Source organism: Emydura macquarii, unplaced genomic scaffold, assembly GCF_026122565.2.
Source record: "Emydura macquarii macquarii isolate MOO-44397 ecotype Brisbane River unplaced genomic scaffold, CSIRO-AGI_Emac_v2 contig_2372, whole genome shotgun sequence".
Taxonomy (NCBI): domain Eukaryota; kingdom Metazoa; phylum Chordata; order Testudines; family Chelidae; genus Emydura; species Emydura macquarii.
This window is the reverse complement of record NW_027132509.1, coordinates 549,729-568,376: the sequence shown is the minus strand read 5'-3', so window position 1 is coordinate 568,376 and position 18,648 is coordinate 549,729. Positions and strand designations below refer to the sequence as shown.

The window sequence follows — 18,648 nt, the reverse complement described above, 5'->3', positions numbered from 1 at the left end:
TAACAGATGCCGGAAAGTAGAGACGGTGCACCCCCTCTTGATGCAGTGGCCCCCTCAGTGGCATATGCCAGCCCAATGGCCATTCTGGATCCTGTGAGCATTCCACCAGGCTCAGGGGCCCCAGTCTGGAAGGTTGCAATCGTTTTCCTCGGATTTCAGGCCCCAGCTATCCCACTCTGCCAGGAGCCTACCACATAGCACCAGGAAAGGTTCCAACCCTGGCACTGGGCCCGAAAAAGTCCTTAACCCTGGCACAGAGGATGAAGGACTGGCACTGCACTACCTCTCTGGTGCAGAAGTGCAGGAAACGTCAATGGCACCGATTAGAGCATCATCCTCGGATGAAGCAGTGGCGAGAGTAGTGACTGCCCCTATACCAGATAACAGCAGAGTTCACCAGGAGCTGCTTTGCAGGGTGGCACAAAACTTGGGTCTCCAGGCGGACGATGTCATAGAAGGAGTAGAACCTATGGTGGACATTCTGGCCCGGAGGGTCCCTTCAGAATCCACTTTGCCATTGATAGACTGTCTGGGTGACCACAAAGTCTTTATGGCAAACACCTGCCTCTCTACTTCCGACTACAAAGAAGGTAGAGAGAAAGTACTTTGTGCCTTCGAAGGACCCACGAGTACCTCTACACCCATCCTCCTCTGGGGTCACTCGTGGCGGCAGCCACCAACAAGTGTGAGAGGCAAGGTAACAAGGCTCCATGCTGAAAGCTAAGGATGCTAAGAAATTTTAGCTCTTCAGAAGGACTCCAAGGGACTCCAACTTCAGACTACAAATCAGTAGACCATCCTCATCAGGTATGCTTTAATTCCTGGCTGTCCATGGAAAAGTTAACAGAATCAGTACCACCGGACTCCAGAACTGAATTCGCTGCCCTGGTGAAGGAGGGTCAGGCAGTGACAAAGACATTACTTCAGGCAGCCTTAGACATGGTGGATGCCGTGGCTCAGACTATGTCTTCAGGCATAGCCATAAGAAAGAACTCCTGGCTCAGGCCTTGGGCCTCCCGCATGAAGTCTAGCTTACCATACAGGATTTTCCCTTCAAAGGCCCAGCCCTATTTTCATAACATACTAACTCTAAACTGCATAGCTTAAAAGATTCTCGGGCCACACTAAAGTCCCTGGGCTTGCATTCCTCAGTGACCCAGAGGAAACACTTCAGTCCACAGCCCATGCCTCGGTTCTGCCAAGGCAGGACCCCAACCACAGAAGGGACAAGAATAATAGCAGCCCTCCTCAAGCCTCCTCTAGCCAGGGCTCTGCACAAGCAAGGCAGTCCTCCGGGGCCAAGCAAAACTTTTGAGGGTGCGCCGTCCTTGGGTGCCTCCTCAAATCAGTGTCCTGGATCCCTCCCCCCCCCCTTATTTTCAGACCGACTATCCCACTTCTACCATGCGTGGTCCCAGGTCACATCAGATCAGTGGGTTCTATGCATGGTGAAACTGGGATACTCTCTCAAAATTTCATCTCTCCTCTTCCCATCCCTCACCCTCCCTGGCTGCCTTCAGGGACCCCTCTCATGAGCAACTTCTTCAGTAGAAGGTGCAAGCTCTTTTAAGAGTAGAAGCGATGGAAGATGTTCCTTGGGAGCAAAGGGGAAGAGGATTCTACATCCACTATTTCCTAATCCCGAAAGCCAAGGGCGGTCTTTGTCCCATTCTCGACCTGCAAATCCTCAACAAATTCATGAAGAAGCTGAGATTCTGCATGGTCTCCTTGGCCTCCATTATCCTCTCTCTGGATCCGGGCAATTAGTATGCCATCCTTGACTTGAAAGACATGTAATTCCACATGGCCGTCTTCCCAGGCCACAGGAGGTTTCTCTGATTTGTAGTCAATCAGACCCATTACCAGTTCATGGTCCTCTCCTTCTGACTATCTGCACCCCCCTCCGGTGTATTCACTAAATGCGTTGTGGGTGGTTGCAGCATTTCTGAGGAAGAGGAGAGTACAAATATATCCTTACTTTGATGACAGGTTGGTCAAGGGACACACCAGGCGTAGGTGGAGGCAGACATGAGGCTGATAAGGTCTACCTTCAACAGGCTGGGCCTTATGATCAAGGAGGAGAAGTTGACACTAACGCCCGTCCATAGAATAGAATTCATCGGGGCTGTGCTGGACTCCAGTCAGGCCAGGGCATCCCTCCTGGAGACTCATTTTCTGGTCCTTTGGGGTATCATAGAGGACTTAAAAGATTATCTCCATACTACGGCTCAGAATTGCCTAAAACTGCTGGGGCAGATGGCGGCATGCTCTTACGTTGTACAATACTCAAGACTATGCCTCAAGCCTCTACAAGCATGGCTAGCCTCAGTTTACCATCCAGCTTGGGTCGACATAAGTAAAGTAATCTCGCTCTCCCTCTCAGTGGTAGAGACCCTAGAATAGTGGTGCAACCCTCACATTATATGTGCGGGGGTTCCCTTTGTGGTGTCCCGGCCCTCACTGTGTCTGGTGATGGATGCATCAGAGATGGGTTGGGGAGTTCACCTAAGGGAGCTCAGAACCCAAGGTCTTCGGTCCCATACAGAACTCTTGCTGCCCGTCAATGTGAGGGAGCTGAGCGCAGCAAGTCTGGCCTGCCAAGTCTTCCAAGGTCACCTGGAGGGCAAGGTAGTATCAGTCCTAACAGACAATACAACAACGATGTTTTATATAAGCAGACAGGGTGAAGCTCGCTCCTCTCCCCTGTGCCAGGAAGCCCTTAGGCTTTTGGACTTCTTCATCACTCGTTCGATACACCTGGAAGCATCCTACCTGCCTGAAGCTCAGAATGCATTGGCCGATTGCCTGAGCAGGTTTTTCCTCAGTCACGAGAGGTCGATTCACCCGAATGTGTTGAGCAGCATCGTCCAACGGTGGGGTGTTCCCCTCATGGACTTATTTGCCACATGGCAACAGAAAATTCCTACAGTTCTGCTCCTTCCAGAATCACAGCCCGGGATCCATCACAGATGTCTTCCTAATCCTGTGGATGGGTTAGCTGTTGTATGCCTTGCCACCTACCCTGCTCATCTATTAGGTCCTGTTGAAGATCAAACCATGATTCTAATAGCCTCTGCCTGGCCTCATCAGCACTGGTACACCACGCTCCTTGACCTCTCAGTAGAAACCACGGTCACTCTTCCTTTAGTCCCGGACCTCATCAGTCAGGAATACGGCAACTTCTGACATCCCAATTTGGAGTCAGTTCACCTCACTATGTGGAAGCTACATTGTTGAACTCCCTAGAGCTGACATGCTCAGAATCTGTTAGAGGTCCTCCTTGGCAGTAGGAAACCCTCCACAAGGTCCACTTACCTAGCAAAATAGAAGAGGCTTTTGAAATTTGGACTGCCCAAAAGAACATCCAGCTCACATTGGCATCACTTCCAACAATTCTGGACTCTTTGCTACATCTGAAGTGGCACAGTCTATATGGATTGTCAAGTAGTGTCTACCTGACAGCCATTTGTCAGAAAAGCAGTCTTCTTCATTGGTGGGGCATTTTCTGATGGGGTTGGATAGACTGTACCATCTTACACACCAGCCCAATCCCCCAGTGAGACCTCAACCTCGTTCTATCATGGCTGATGGAACTGCCATTTGAACCCCTGGCAACATGCTCACTTCTCTACCTGTCGTGGAATGTGGCCTTTCTAGTGGCCATAACTTTAGCCAGAAGGGTATCTGAGCTCAAGGTGCTCACATCAGAACCCACTGTATACGACTTTCTTTAAGGACAAGGTACAGCTTTGTCCTCACCAGCTTTCCTTCCGAAGGTGGTCTCCCAGTTCGATGCGAACCAGGACCTCTTCCTCCCGGTCTTCTCCCCCAAGCCACACGCTAATAGTCAGTAACGTAGACTGCATTTGCAGGATGTCAGGTGTGCCTTGGCTTTCTATATCGAGAGGAGCAAACTGTTCGGGAAAACACTACAGCTCTTCATAGCAGTGGTAGATAGAATGAAGGGGCTACCTGCTTCTTCTCAAAGGATCTCTTCATGGATCACCTCATGCATCAGGGCTTGTTATGACCTGGCAAATGTTCCTGCCCTGAAGTTAACGGGCCATTCCACCAGAACACAGACATCCTCAGCTATTTCCTGGCCCAGATACAGATCCAGGATATCTGTAGAGCAGCAGCATGGTTATCTGGCCACACCTTGGCCGTACACTATGCTATTATCCAGCATGCCAAAGATGATGCCACTTTTGGCAGAACAGTGCTTCAATCTGTGGGACTTTGACCTCCGACCCCACCTCCTACGGTCTGGCTTGGGAGTCACCTACTTGGAATTGACACGAGCAAGCACTCGAAGAAAAAACAGTTACTAACCTTCTGTAACTGTTCTTCTTCAAGATGTGTGGCTCATGTCCATTCCAAGACCCACCCACCTACCCCTCTGTCAGAGCCAACCAGCAAGAAGGAACTGAAGAGGCAGAGGGTCAGCAGATCCCTATATAGGGAGCCATGTAGGCACCACTCCACAGAGCACTAGAGCTGACCCCATAGGTACCACTGGGAAAAAACCTTCCAGTGAACTGTACGCACGGTGTGCACACACCTACTTGGAATGGACATGAGCAATACATCTCAAAGAACAACAATTACAGAAGGTTAGTAACCATTTTTTGTTTTGTTTTTAAATAGGCATTAAAATCACATCGACTGTTCAAGTGCTAAAGCTTATCAAGCAGGCTGGCGACAGAGTTTTAGTGTTCTATGAAAGGCCCGTTGGTTATAATCATCATGGTGCAGCGCTGCAGGATGGTTTTGGACATATAGAAGACTCTGCTTTTCTGACGAACCCGGAAGAGGACCAAACTAGTGTTTCAGCAGATGCTGATAACAAAGAACTGGATTCTGAATTTGAAGATTTAGCATGTGAGATAAAGTCACCTGAGCTCAAAGAAGAGATGCCAACAACTCAGAGTCCCAAACGTTCAGTAGTAACATTTGCTACTAAACCACTTGGAACAATATCTCCAATTCTAAATCGCAAGCTACATTTAGGAAGTTATCAGACAACTTTAAAAACACAACCAAAAGATGGAGCCAAACTGGTAGTGCCCAAAAGTTCTGAAGGTCAAGACACATCACAACAATCCGTTAGACCATCTCAGGGGAGCAGTAGTAAACCTCCTGTACCACCTAGGCCCCAAATTAAACTTACTTTGCCTTCTAGTGAAACTCAAAATCTGTTAGAAACTGGGGACATATCTTCTGAAAAACCAGAGAGGCCTCCTCTACCTGCAAACAATGGTGATAAATGCACAGAAAAGGCAACAAAAAATACTGATCAAGTGGAAGATCCCGTGATATCAAAACCCACAGTAACAAAACCAGAAATAGTAAAAGATACAATTTCAGAAAATTCACGTAGTTCTAAGGAAAGTGGAGATGACCATCAAACATGGGAATCACCAGAAATTCCTTATCGTAATCGACAAGGTCGATGGGCAAGGATAAGGGCATCCTCCTGTATATTTGAAGTGGAAGGATACCAAAAGTACCTTAATGTTGCACTTTGGTGCAGAGACCCTTTCAAAATGGGTGGTCTTATCTGTTTAGGACACATAAGTATAAAACTTGAAGAAATTGCTTTAGATTGTATAGCTACATCATCCATGGAATACCTTAGAACACTTAGATTAAATGCTCCCGCACCTAAAGCAGCGGTCACTAGAACTGCACTGCGCAATTTGACAGTGCATAAGGGATTCAATGAAAAGTTTTGCTATGGTGATATAACTTTACACTTTAAATATCTAAAAGAAGGTGAACCAGAAGACTCAAGTTTTCTGCTGGAGAAAGAAAAGGAATATAATTTGGTAGAAGAAGTTCATGCACTTCAGAAAGAGGATCCTTATCTGGGACAAATGATTTTTACTGAAAACAAGCATAATTTTCAAGATACTCAGTTCCAAAATCCCACCTGGTGTGACTATTGCAAAAAGAAAGTTTGGACTAAAGCCGCTTCTCAGTGCATGCTCTGTGCTTACGTTTGTCATAAAAAATGTCAAGAAAAATGTTTAACTGAAACTCCATTTTGTGTAGGAGCTGAAAAGAGACTTGAGCGAATCATGGGAAGTTATAGGATGGAAGGGCAGGAAGCTCCTCAAGCTGTATCCTCTCGTGTTGATTCAGAATCTAAACCTGTGACCAAAACTACAGGTTTAACAAGACATATCATCAACACAAGTACCCGTTTGTTAAATCTTCGTCAAGTCCCTAAAGCTCGTCTTGTTGAGCCAGGGATGGACATTGTAGAACCTTCACCAAAGCACACTCCAAACACTTCAGATAATGAAAGCAGTGACACTGAAATTTGCGGTCCAACTAGTCCTTCAAAACGTGCAACTAGCACAGGGTTAAAATTAGCAAGAAAGGAGGGAGGACTAGACGACAACGTCTTTGTTGCGGTAAAAGAAATTGGCCGTGACCTCTATAAAAGCTTGCCTACAGAGGAAAGGTTCCAGAAATTGGAGTTCATGTTGGATAAGCTGCAGAATGAAATAGACCAAGAGCTGGAAAATAATAATTCACTTAGTCGAGAAGAAAAAGAGACAGCTGATGCAAGAAAAAAAGCACTAATTTCTGCTGCACTGGCTAAATCAGGTGAAAGACTGCAAGCCCTTACACTACTTATGATCCACTATAGAGCCGGCATTGAGGATATAGAATCTTTAGAAACTGCACCGTTAGACCAGCCATCCAGAAAAATGACTAAATATGCAGAAGACACGAGCACTGCAGAAGAAATGGATCATGAAGATGTCAGTGTGACAGAGGCTCCAACATTCAACAGCATATCAGAAGAACCGCTTGACACTCCTCATTCAGTAGACTGATAGTTGCATATTTGCCTTTCAGAAGGATGGATTGAAAAGAATACTTTGCACTTAATCAAAAAAAAATCAGATAAGTCAAAATTTAATTAAACACTGGTACAATGTTACATGACCTCTTCATCACAGTTATATATATGCCTGTGTAAGAGTAAGGTTAATAAGAGGTTCTTTTTCCAGCTATGGTACCACCATTTTGTTAAACTGGCTGGTTTAAATTGTGTTAAAACTACATTTTTGGGTTTATACTGGGAGTTTATTTTTAATAATTTATTTTTAACTTTTTTCTAATTATGTAATCTAACATTTCATGTTAATATATGTCTGGTGTCCATGCATTATTGACCTTTTTTTGGTTTTGAATTAGTGTTTTGAACAGGAAATTGTCAGAATTTTTGAAATGTTTAATTTCCATTATATGATGAAAACGTTGTGAGCTTGCTGCATGCCTAAACTGATGACAACCCAGCAGTCACTGAGGGACCAGGTTTTGAAATTTTAATCATGTTGCATTGATTTATGTCTTCTAAATAGTTATGTATTTTTTGCCAAATGTATCATGAAAACAAACACTGTGGCTTTTATTTTGTCTGCTATAGCTATCTAGTAAAGGTATTATTACATATCAAGTTGCTTGCTTTCTATACTTTCGTTAAACACAGAACTTTTCAAAAGTTATGGCTAATCTGAAATATAGTAATGCTGTACCCAACAAAATATTTCCTCCTTAGACCTTTGGGATATTAAATCCTGTTTGAATATAATACATATGTACCAATATTGTTTAGTAATTTTATTGGACTATGCCAGCAAAAGTTGCAAGCTTATTTTTATTAAGATAAAAATAGCTGGCAGTCTTATCGAATATAATCACATTTTTAAATGTTATAACATTTTAACCCACTAAAGGAAAATTGCAGTTCTAAAATGTGGATTTTTAGAATTATCGTTACCACTCTTCTTGAAAAGGCATGAAAGGATGTTTAAGATTTCAAAAGGGTTAAGATTTATTTTGCCACCCACAGATTCTAAGTACAAAATAAATTTCAGATTTAAACAGGATCACTACATGCTATGTGTATCTGAACATTTCTGGTTCCACCATGCATTGCAGAACTGCATTCAGCTGCTCAACCAGAAGAAACAGTTTGAGCCAAAAGACTATCTTATTCAGCAAAGTAATGCTTTGTACACATATAACATCTTTGCATTGAATCATAACAAATAAATCCAGTAGAGGTGAGGAGGAATTTTGGCCAGCACTTTTTGAAAAGAACCATCTGGTCTTGTGCTATGTGTAAGTTTTGGATCCTAGCACCATCTAGCCAAGTATGATATTCCTATTGATTTATTATAAATGTGTCTTGAGATTTCACCTTGTATATGTAGATAGACCATGTATTGTTTTCATCTTTATTTTAGGTACTGTATTATATCATTGATTGTAGCAAACAGGCCTTTGTGCAAACAGCAGTGAAGCTAATACAGTTAAATTGTTTTTTGTTTTGATTTGATTAATTATTTTAATTGGCAGGCAGCCACTAACATAATACTCTGTTAAATTTGCCTCTCAATTTATTTGTGATGGAGAAGAAACAATTTTTCTAGCAGGAAAAACCAACTTTTACTTTTAAGTAAAATGAATGACTTGCACTCATGCAACTACTCACACTTTTTTGTGAAGTTTTGGGGCACCTGATGATTATTTAGTTGACATGTGGAAAACAACTATCCATGCTCAAATAGGCATGTATTACACTTTTTAAAATTCTGCTTCTGCAAATAGTCTCACAAAATAAAATCCTCTTAATGACTAAAAAAAAAGTCATTTAACCCTGTACTTAAATAAAATGCATATTATGTCTTTCTCATTTTATTTTGTGAGTAGCTCACTGTTGGTGGTGATCTGGACTAAATCTCATTATGGATTACCAGACGAGCTTTCAAATATATTCAGGCATGTCATTAAATTCTGCTAGATCTGAAGTAGCTGCAGAAATAACAAATTCTGGTTTCACGAAAACACATTCAAAGTTTTAAATTATGTAATACAATGGGTATGAAAAGCTGGATATAATTTTCTTCATATAACACTGCTAATGATGATTGTAAAATATAAATTAAATGTAGTGCAATATTTTTAAATATGTTGAATGGGGAGAGGGAAAAATAGTTGTATTTGAGTGATAAGGAGAACATAAAAATCTTATCTGGCATTAATTACAATAAACACTGACTCTTGAGGAAAAGCTGTAATACTACATTCCTAATGTAATCTTTGCTTTCCTGTAAATAGCTGAAAATAAAGAATACCACAAAAAATGAGAATATATTTGACTTAGTGATATGTAGATAGGTGGCAGCTACACATATTTATAGAAAATCTGCCTGATATGATTTTGTTGGCTATGATTTTATCATGAGAACAAGCTTTAATAAAATAGTTTTGCTAAATTATCAGTTACTTCTTTGCACTATTGTAATGTGATATTTTAAAAACATTCATATATAAGGTATGATAGTTTAGAAAGCACAATGCCTTTGGGGGAGAAAGAATACATGTTTATAGAAAAGTAAAATTACTGATTGCTGTATTTATTGGCCTTTAACGTATTCGCTGTATTTAGGATATGCATTTTGATTACACTCAGCACAATTTAAAAAGTATGGAAGCTTTTCAAAGACATTGGGCCAAATAAATTCATGGTATTACTCTCAGTGTTTGCACGGTGCCTGGAACAGCAGGGCTCACATCCTTGATTACAACTTCTAGGCACCGTACAAACAAAACTATACTACTACTAACAGTGGTAATGACTGTCAGTGGAGTTACACCAGGAAACAATCTGGCTCATTCTATTTAGGAACAATTCTGTTGATCTTTTTTTTTTTTTTCTTTCTTGTGCTTTATTTTTTTTATTCCCTGTAATATTTTATCTTGAAAATAGGATTCTTGCAGTTTACTAACTCACTTTATCTGTTCCTCCTGCTAATTCCCCATCTATATTCCCCTGAAATGTGTACTTTGTTATAAATAGACATTTATGACTACAGGAGGAGGGTGAGTAGCAAAGCACATAAACTGCTAAGCAACAAATATTTTTAGGGGAAATAGGGATAGAAAAAGACACTAAATGACAACAACAGACTTATTCCTAAACAGAATGTTTTTCAAAGTTTCCTATGTGGTTAAAGGTAAATATAGTTACAGCCATGGAGTTACAGTACTATGGAGTTGTTAATACTGATTTTGGATGAAATTCACCTGTTCCTCCATGGCCACAGATGACCCAAAGTACAGCAGATTTTCATGGTTCTATTGCGTGGGTGGGGGAGGGATAGAGGGTCTCCATTGTGTCCATTCTCTCCATGGTGTGTGGGTGGGCTGGGACCAGCGTGATAGGGCACACTGACTAGAAACCCCACAATGAGGGGATACACAGAGCCACAGATGCAGCCTGATTCCGCATGTTCTGCACTCTGACCATTGCTTGAAGAGGACGGACCTGACCCTCTGAATCTCTCCCACAAAGCTCATTTACTTGGGATTTGTGAATGTCTCCCTTAACTTTCATTCTTTTAAAAAATTCTTTATTGATCAAGAAAAATGCAAAAATCAATCCAATGAGCAGGACAGTTGTACCTTTTTCTTGATACAAGTTGCTACATTTACAAGGGCATATGTTATCTAAAATGTATGAACTTAAACAATACACTGATTAATGCAATTAGTGATTGCATTTCATCCAGATGAATATACTGTATGCTAATTAAAATTTAAATGTTAGTATTATAGTTCCAGCTTAAGTGCAACGAATTCCATGGAACAATTGACATCAACCAGAAATGTTCACAAAAACATAAAGTAAAAGACAAAAGACTTACTTCTTTCCTGGGGCTGACGTTTGCTTTTCTAAATTGATCTTCAAAGTTATATGATGTAAACATTTTAAGGCAGAGAATTGTTTGGAAACAAATTTCAAGGCCACGACAAATTCCAATAACCTATTTTACTGCCCCCACTTACACATTGCAAAATCCAAATCCCAAACTAACACAAAGTCATAATATGCCAACCACATTTCTTACTCATTTCACTGGTCAGAACATGAATTTTATATCTACCACTACTTAGCCAGACGACTATATTCATTGTTAAAACTCTCAGTAGAAACTTTTTTTTTTTAATTGCTAACTTTGAAAATACAAACTACTTCTATTTAAAGAAAACTCTGTAGAAAGGATATTCCTTTGCATGGCTGTTTACATGTTGGTGCTGCAACCAATGCAGTGGTCTGCAAGAACTTCAGACTTGCCAAATCTGTCTCTGTTGTATTAAAAATGTCTTCTAAATACTTTGTGGGACATGGAAGGAATCATTTTCTTGTATTGGAAGTGTGTTGGGAGCTACAGAAATGCTGTCAGCCTGATGTATCGATAAAATGTAAGAGAAGACCGACACATGCAGAATCAGTTACTAGCATGAGTCACTTTTTAGACACTGCCAAAGTCCTCTGCTGTGATCCTTCATACCTTGTAAGGAGTCCATTCCTGCTGTGCTGTGCTCCCACAGCTCCTACTTATTTACACATGTCCATTCTGGAGCGGGAAGTCTCTTTTATACCTTTCTAGAAATCATAAATAGACTAGGTATGAGACTTGATATTGATAATAGACTTGATATTGCTTTCCTAGGAGGTTGATAAATTCTGATTGCCTTCTTTTCACTTGTTGGCATGTGGCAAAGCATGACAGCACAGAAAATGCTGAGATAGTTATTGTGTTTTGTTGCAATAAATCGTGAACTTATTTTAGATTACTTTTTATTTATTTTATGTAGTCTTATGCATAATTATCAACAAAGCAATACTTGAGATTTGATTCACAGCATTTCCATGCTTTCTGACCATACTAGATACGCTTTACAAAACCATATGTAAACATAGAGTATCTGCTGTAGTACATAAAACATCTGCTGATACATGAAAGAAGGCACATAAAGATTTTAATTTACAAACAAAAACTACATGTACACAACACTTTTAAAAAAAAAAGTACTTCCGTTTTTTGTTTGAATAGTTTACTTTAAAAGTTTGAATTTTCTCAGTGCAGATTTGTAGATTGTCTAATGCAGTACTTTCATTGCATTAGATTTGGTCTCATCAAATAAGTAGAGGTATTGATAATGAGCTATCTTACTTTTCTGTTATTATTTTAACTAAATTTATAGTTTGACTTTATTTTCACACCGAAGAAACACATAAAAACAATTTCTAGACATGTAGGCAAATCACTGTAAAATAATTTTTAGTCAAAGCTATTGAAGTTGAGTCCTGCAAGTAAGATGTTAAACAATGAACATATTGTAGTATTGCAATGATCTTAACTAATCCTAGAAATCCTGAAATGAATGTGTAAGAAATACCTGAAATAAAGTTGAGATGACAAAAATTAAATCTGAATATAAAAATTGTAAATGTCAAAGCTTCATGCTGGTCTAACCCTCTTGAAAGTAGAATATCCTGCTTGCAGATATCAAATACTCTTGTGTCTAGTTTTCCCACCACCAAGAATGTCTGTTTAGCTAAAACTATGTTACAGAGCAAAAAACTAATGGCAATGTTTTAACTTTGGTTTTGTTGCACATTTACATATCCTTGGTCAGCTGATCAGCTGATGTAAATTGGCATAGCTAAATTGATTTCAGTAGAGCTACATCTGGATTTACATCAGCTTCAGTTCTGGCCTGTTCTTAGAACCCAATTTCACTCTGATACATCTGTAATCCCCAAAGGGGCCGGGGAGAGCATACATGTGAGGACAGATTTTGGCCCTTATTTTTTATTTCCTCAGCTGGCCCGGTGCTATTTTAGATTCATAGCCAACAAACACAGGCCTCTCAGTTCATCCTTATATATCCTAAGTGAGCTCCTCCTTTGAAACGTGCTCAGCATGCCTTCATACATCATATGGAATCCATTGTATGGCCTGTGTGACAGCCAATAGACAGTTTCTTCTAAAGCTAGCAACCATACCCTTTAGTGGAGGAGCCAGTGAGGGTCACTGGAGTTACAGCAGTACCCATCCTTCAGAAACACATTTTAATTTTTTTTAGCAATACAGTGGTATGTCTGAAAATAAAGTTTTATTTTCTTACTGTATGGTCTCACTATGCCATCAGTTTTATGGGGAACTCTCCTTTGGACTCAGCTGGGGAGCTCTGCAAAGAAACCAGAATGATGGCACTGTAGGACCCTGACTCCTGAGTTGAGCAACTGGTAATAAAGTGCTGTCTTAATTCTAGATTTTGTCGCTTGTGAATGTGCTTCAAAGAGCACAGTAAATTGAAAAGAATCAAGAGTTAAATAGAGTGTGTGTTCTTTGAACTTCATATTTTTTTAATCAGTGGAATAAATTAGATAATAGAAGCATTTTACTGTCAAGAACTCATTACCACTGATGACGCCAAACTATGAAATCTTATGTCCGTGTCTATGAATGAGATTTAGAAAATTATAGTTTGGATTCAAATATTTATACAGATTTAACTACACAGTTAATCAAAAATATACTGTATAATATTTAATAAAATTAAATACATAAAATAAAATTTTCAACACTATTTATACAAACCCTATAAAAGCTATTTTCTCTTTATAAGGCAGTTGGCAATCTGCGTTATAACCATGGGAAATAAATAATATACCTTTGGTTTCTTTCTATTTCACCATTAAAAGTACAGTACACCTAAAACATATTTCTGGATGAGATGTTTCACAGGAAACACTGCATTTCGTACACCAAAATACTCAATATGGCTTTTAATATTATTCGTCACTTTCAGATTCTTCATCATCACCAATCGGATATGACTGGATGTTGTTCTGAGTATACATTTTTGTTTTAAGGGGACAATTATGATCCATGAGTATTGCCTATAAGAAAACAGAGTATGAGTATTAGCATATCTGCTAAACATTTTATTGATGTCTGCAGCTGACTGTTTTTCACAAAAAGCCACACAACTGCAGCCACTGATTTAGGGACTGATTCTTTCTGAAGTCTGTGGCAAAACCTTTGTTGATTTCAACTAGAGTCGGTTCAAGCCCCTAAAGATATTAAAGGGGAAATCCTGATCCCATTGAAGTCAATGGCAAAACTCTTAAAGAAGTCAGCGGGGCTAGGATTTCACCCAATGTAGCTAACTTGAAATGTGTGTTATCTTTCCACTGCAATACAGATAATGAATTTACAGCTACATTTTGCATCATTGATGGTTAATCTGAATCGCAAGGGAGCAGAATACCGTTGCTTTAAGCAATGGTTCCCTCATGGCTCACTTCATTTCCCCACCACCACCTTCTCTGAACATCACGGCAATGTGAATAGTCCACACCATGACTACTGTTCATAATGTTACTAATTACCCCCAAAACATGGAGGAAAATATTCCTTTCTGGTTTCAAAAACTAATTCAAACTTGTTGCATCTATTCTAGTCGTGTACAGTGGACCAAATTCTGCTCTTAGGGTATGTCTATACTGTAATTAAATCCCCACGATTGGCCCCTGTCAGCTGACGTGCTCATGGGGCTTGGACTGGGGGGCTGTAAAATCATGGTGCAGACATTCAGGCTCAGACTGGATCCCAAGCTCTGTGACCCTGGACGGGGGAGGATCCCAGAGTCCGGACTCCATCCCTAGCCCTAATGTCTACATAGCAATTCTACAGCCCTGCAGTCCAAGCCCCATGATCCTGAGTCAGCTGCCAAGGGTCATTGGAGGGGAAAGTGGGGGAAAGGATAATTGCAGTGTAGACATACCTTTAGTTACCAATGAAACTGGTAGCCCAAATTAATCCCTGGAATATCCCAGTGCAAATTTTATTGAGTCAAGTTGGGTCAATATGAGTTGCAACTCTAATATCAGGTCTTGTCTGTGAGAACAGAGTTTGGTGGCCTGTTTGTTTGTATTTAATGCTAATCTGTAAACATCTAGTTATTGCAGTGGAATGCCATCCAAGTACAAACCATTGGCATCATATTCTATTGCTAGATTATGGCTTTTTATTGATCATGCAAAGTGAATAAGGTAGGAAATCGTATTTCTGTCCTCTTCATCAAAATTGAAAGCCGAGCGGTGCCAGTTGAGTGACATGCAGCAAGTTACTTAGAATGAGAATAGTGAACTATGATACGCAGTTATAATTTGAATTATGGTACAAGCATTTATAGTTCCCAGTCAATGCTGGGACCCTTATGAGGTGCTGTATAAATGTATGACTGAAGAACTTACACATCATAGGTGAAATCCTGGCCCCACAGAAGTCAGTGACAAAACTCCTATTGACTTCACTAGGTTTAAGATTTCACTCCATTGCACTATGAGCAGATGAAAACTAGCTTCAAAAGCACACGTGCATGAACAGTGTTTTCCCCTTGTCTGCTGTTTTTGCCTCAGGAAAACGAAACGGTCCTATCAATGATGCTGTACTTGACCTATGATTTCAACGCAGCTACTTACTGACAAGACAGAATATAATTTCTGAAAAAAAGGATACTGTTGTCAAATTGCTTATATACAAAAGATTCCTAAATATATTGCAAGTGAGTTAAATTCAAATTAGTGTCAAGGATCATCTTTCTGGTTTGTCCTTGTGTCCCTAGGATTTTTTTTAACTGAATTTTGGGAAGACTTTGTATATCAAACTAGAGCAATAGAGCGATAAGAATTCTTTGCTTACAATGTTAAAATGTCCCCCCGGTTAATTAGAAATTAAACAATACATTTTTTAAAAAGGTACAGTAAATGATTCCTTGCTCCTAAAGATAAGTTTTGTGATTTCTTGGGTTTGCAGGTTGCTAACTTATAGTTCAGTCACAAGTCAGTTTGCTATTTACATGGGTGCTCAGGATCATGAGTTCACAAAAGCAGAACTAAATGCCAAGTCCCCATTCTATTGAATTTCAGTGGAATGTCACATTATAGTGAAGGAGGGCTAGTTTTACTAACAGTGATCTAGTAGCTACATTTTTTTATTTCCTCGTGAGTGCTTCAAACATCAGAACTTAAATGGAAAAAGATAGTGCTTTACCAAATAGATCAGTGGAGAAGAGTAAAGGGGAAAAGAGACCAGAGGGGAGAAGGAAAGTGCTAAAATTCAGTTTTCATTTTCCTTCAGTCTGGTTTAATCGGTTTAAAGTGGCAACTGAACTATCCTCACTTGTATGAAGAATGTTGTCTTACGAGATGAAATATCCACTTTTTATAAAAATGAAAAAACTCACTAAGTTTAAATGCATGAGCCTAAGCCCACTCAGATGGACAATTGTCCCCCTGCTCTTTAATGACCCTAGCAGCTACAGCCCTCATGGATACTCTCCAGCAATTGAGCTTTGGCTGTTTTCTGAACTGACATCACTTTCACCGAGCATACTTCTTTCTCCAAACTGCATACTTCCCTAGCTCCTGGCTTATTCTTCCTCAGTCCACTTCTTGGGAACCCTGGGTGTTTGTTTTGGGTTTTTTTCCCATAGCTGCAGCTAGACTTGCCTGCTCTTGAAGCGTTTGAATTTTCTCTTCTTGGTTGGCTCTCTTTTTGGTGGGAAAGGTCCCTCGTATGTTGCGTCTCACCAAACCCCCTGCTGCCTTTCAAACAGACTTTCCAAGACACAAGCATCTACACTTAGCAAAGACTGAAGCAAAGCTATTGTGCTCCTTTGCCACAGTTCATATCTCTAGCAAACAACAGTAGTTCTTGGTTATTTCTCCTCTCTGCCCACTCCTAATCACTGTACAAAATGAGCACTGCAGCCTAAAAAGGTCATGACCAGCAGTCAGTAGAAATCTCTCGGGAATTGCCTTCAGAATCCGTGTACAACTATATGTCCATTAGATCCACAATTGGCAGATTTTCTGCAAGTATTTCATCCCATTTTCTGTTCTTGCATGTGCCTGTACTAAGTGTGATGGAGTCATGTCAAGTGGTTCAGTTTTTACCAGTCAGAGATGTCACTGCACTTGGAATGCTAGGGCCTATACATCATTACTTTTTGTTATCTTAAGTGCAAAAGTGACTGCAGCTGGCTTAGTTAATAGGGTTGCAGGTGTCCAGTTTTCGACCAGAAAGTGCAGTCAAAAAGGGAACCTGGCAATGCCTGGTCACTAAAAGTCTGGTTAACACGGGTGGGGGACATTGGGTCATCAACCCGTGCCAGCCGGGAGCGTAGCTTGGAGGGGTACTGCCCCCACCCCCAATTTCTGCAAGCACCGAGCAGGGCTTACTCTGCTCAGTCTGATGGGGGAGGGGGCTCTGTCTTTCCCACACTGCACTGGCTCACTCGGCCCCTTTCCCTGGTTGAGGCTGACAGCTCTGGGACACTGCCCCCTCGGTTGTAGTGCCTGCCATTCTCTTCTCCATGTGCTGGGTCCTGTTTCTGTACAACGGTGAGTGCCCGTGGGGGAGTAGGGCAAGGGGGAGGGGTGGAGGGAAGAGGCAGTGGGGAAGAAGGGGGTATGGAATAGGGCAGGGGGGAAGAGAAGGGAATGGGGCAGGGATGCCACCCATCTGGCTTTTACCTGCACAATCTGGTTTTTGGTTTCTGTGTCTGAGTGCCATTTAGGGTTGCCAGGTTTTCGGGACCAAAATTCCAGTTACCGTGGGGCGGAGGGAGGCTCTGGGTCCTTAACTCATGCCAGCCCCTGCTCAGCCAGGGCCACCTCCCCCTGCAGGCAAGCTCCTTGAGATGATCCAGCAAGGGGGTGGAGGAGAGAGGAAGAGGAGCAAGCGATGGAAGCGGAGGAGCCGTGGGGGAAAGAGACAGAACAGGAGCAGGGCCTTGAGGAAAGAGGTGGAACAGGAATAGGCCTTGGGGGGAAGAGGTGGGGCAGGGGGTGTGGTCCTCGGGTCCAGTTACCAGCATTTAGAAAGGAGTACCCAAGAAGTACTCCCATTACTTAAGGAGCACATCTTGGGTGAGAGCCAGCATGCCTCCAAGTTGGGAAGTACCCACAGCCCAAGGATGAGTATTGGGCTAGACCTGCAGTTCCAATGGGCTTGGAGAAATGTTTTAGCTAGGATTACATGCAGTGCTTAATTTGTAATGAAAGAGATGCCGGGGTTCAAGCAACTTTTTTACATTCATAACTGATGCAGCAAGCCCAGAGGTGCTGGGGCTGTGAACTGCTAAGCCTGGAGGTACCGGGGCACAGCACAAATTAAGCACTGATTGTGCTGGCTTTGTAGGATTGTCTGGATGTTGCAATCAAAATACTGGTCCTTCTACCTTGTTCTGGCCATATTTCAGCTAATGATAGGCTGTGTCATGTCTCCTGTAGCAGGTAGGCAGCTGCAGGCATAAGAGCAGAGCAGTACATCAGCTCCAGGGATAAAAGGATCTTGGCCCAAGTAGAAGGAAAGTAGGCGATTGGAGAAAGGAGATAATGAAAAGGGGCAGTGGAAGAGGGAGAGAGCGGGAGAGCAAATTGCAAGGAAGGGAGGCGAGTTGTGGAAGGGCAAGAGGAATAGGAGAGCAGTGAAGGAATTAGGAGAACAAGAAGCAGGCCATAGCACAAGAAGGCAAGGGAGAAACCAGCATGGACCACCTTACAAAAAGCTAGGTTGGAGGCAAACAGAAGGCTGAAGATAATATACGTGATAAGATTAAGACATGATAATGTGAGAAAGAAAGAAAAAGAAACTCAAGAGAAGTCCTCAGGCTATAACCAAAAAGAGAGGACCAGTTAAGTTGGAAGGGCAGAGGAGCTGCAAAAAGGCGGAAGAGGAGGTGGGGATGGAGCAAAAT

At 41.4% G+C, this 18,648-nt stretch overlaps 2 protein-coding genes across 3 annotated transcripts in view; one reads left to right on the top strand and one right to left on the bottom strand.

The window, feature by feature from the left end:
- PDZD8 (PDZ domain containing 8) overlaps positions 1-9,302 on the top strand; it is a 127,946-nt gene extending 118,644 nt beyond the window's left edge. Inside the window, exon 5 of the mRNA XM_067561299.1 lies at positions 4,648-9,302. Coding sequence (XP_067417400.1) covers positions 4,648-6,848 — 2,201 coding nt within the window. The 3' untranslated portion in view covers positions 6,849-9,302. The remainder of the gene's footprint in view (positions 1-4,647) is intronic.
- Positions 9,303-11,704: 2,402 nt separating this feature from the next.
- The window catches only part of SLC18A2 (solute carrier family 18 member A2), a 45,850-nt gene continuing 38,906 nt past the window's right edge, over positions 11,705-18,648 (bottom strand). Inside the window, exon 15 of one of the 2 annotated variants that reach the window (XM_067561285.1) lies at positions 11,705-13,780. In XM_067561285.1, coding sequence (XP_067417386.1) covers positions 13,673-13,780 — 108 coding nt within the window. In that variant the 3' untranslated portion in view covers positions 11,705-13,672. Of the gene's footprint in view, positions 13,781-15,102; positions 15,389-18,648 lie in introns of those variants that run through there. The other variant, XM_067561286.1, reaches the window with a different exon arrangement.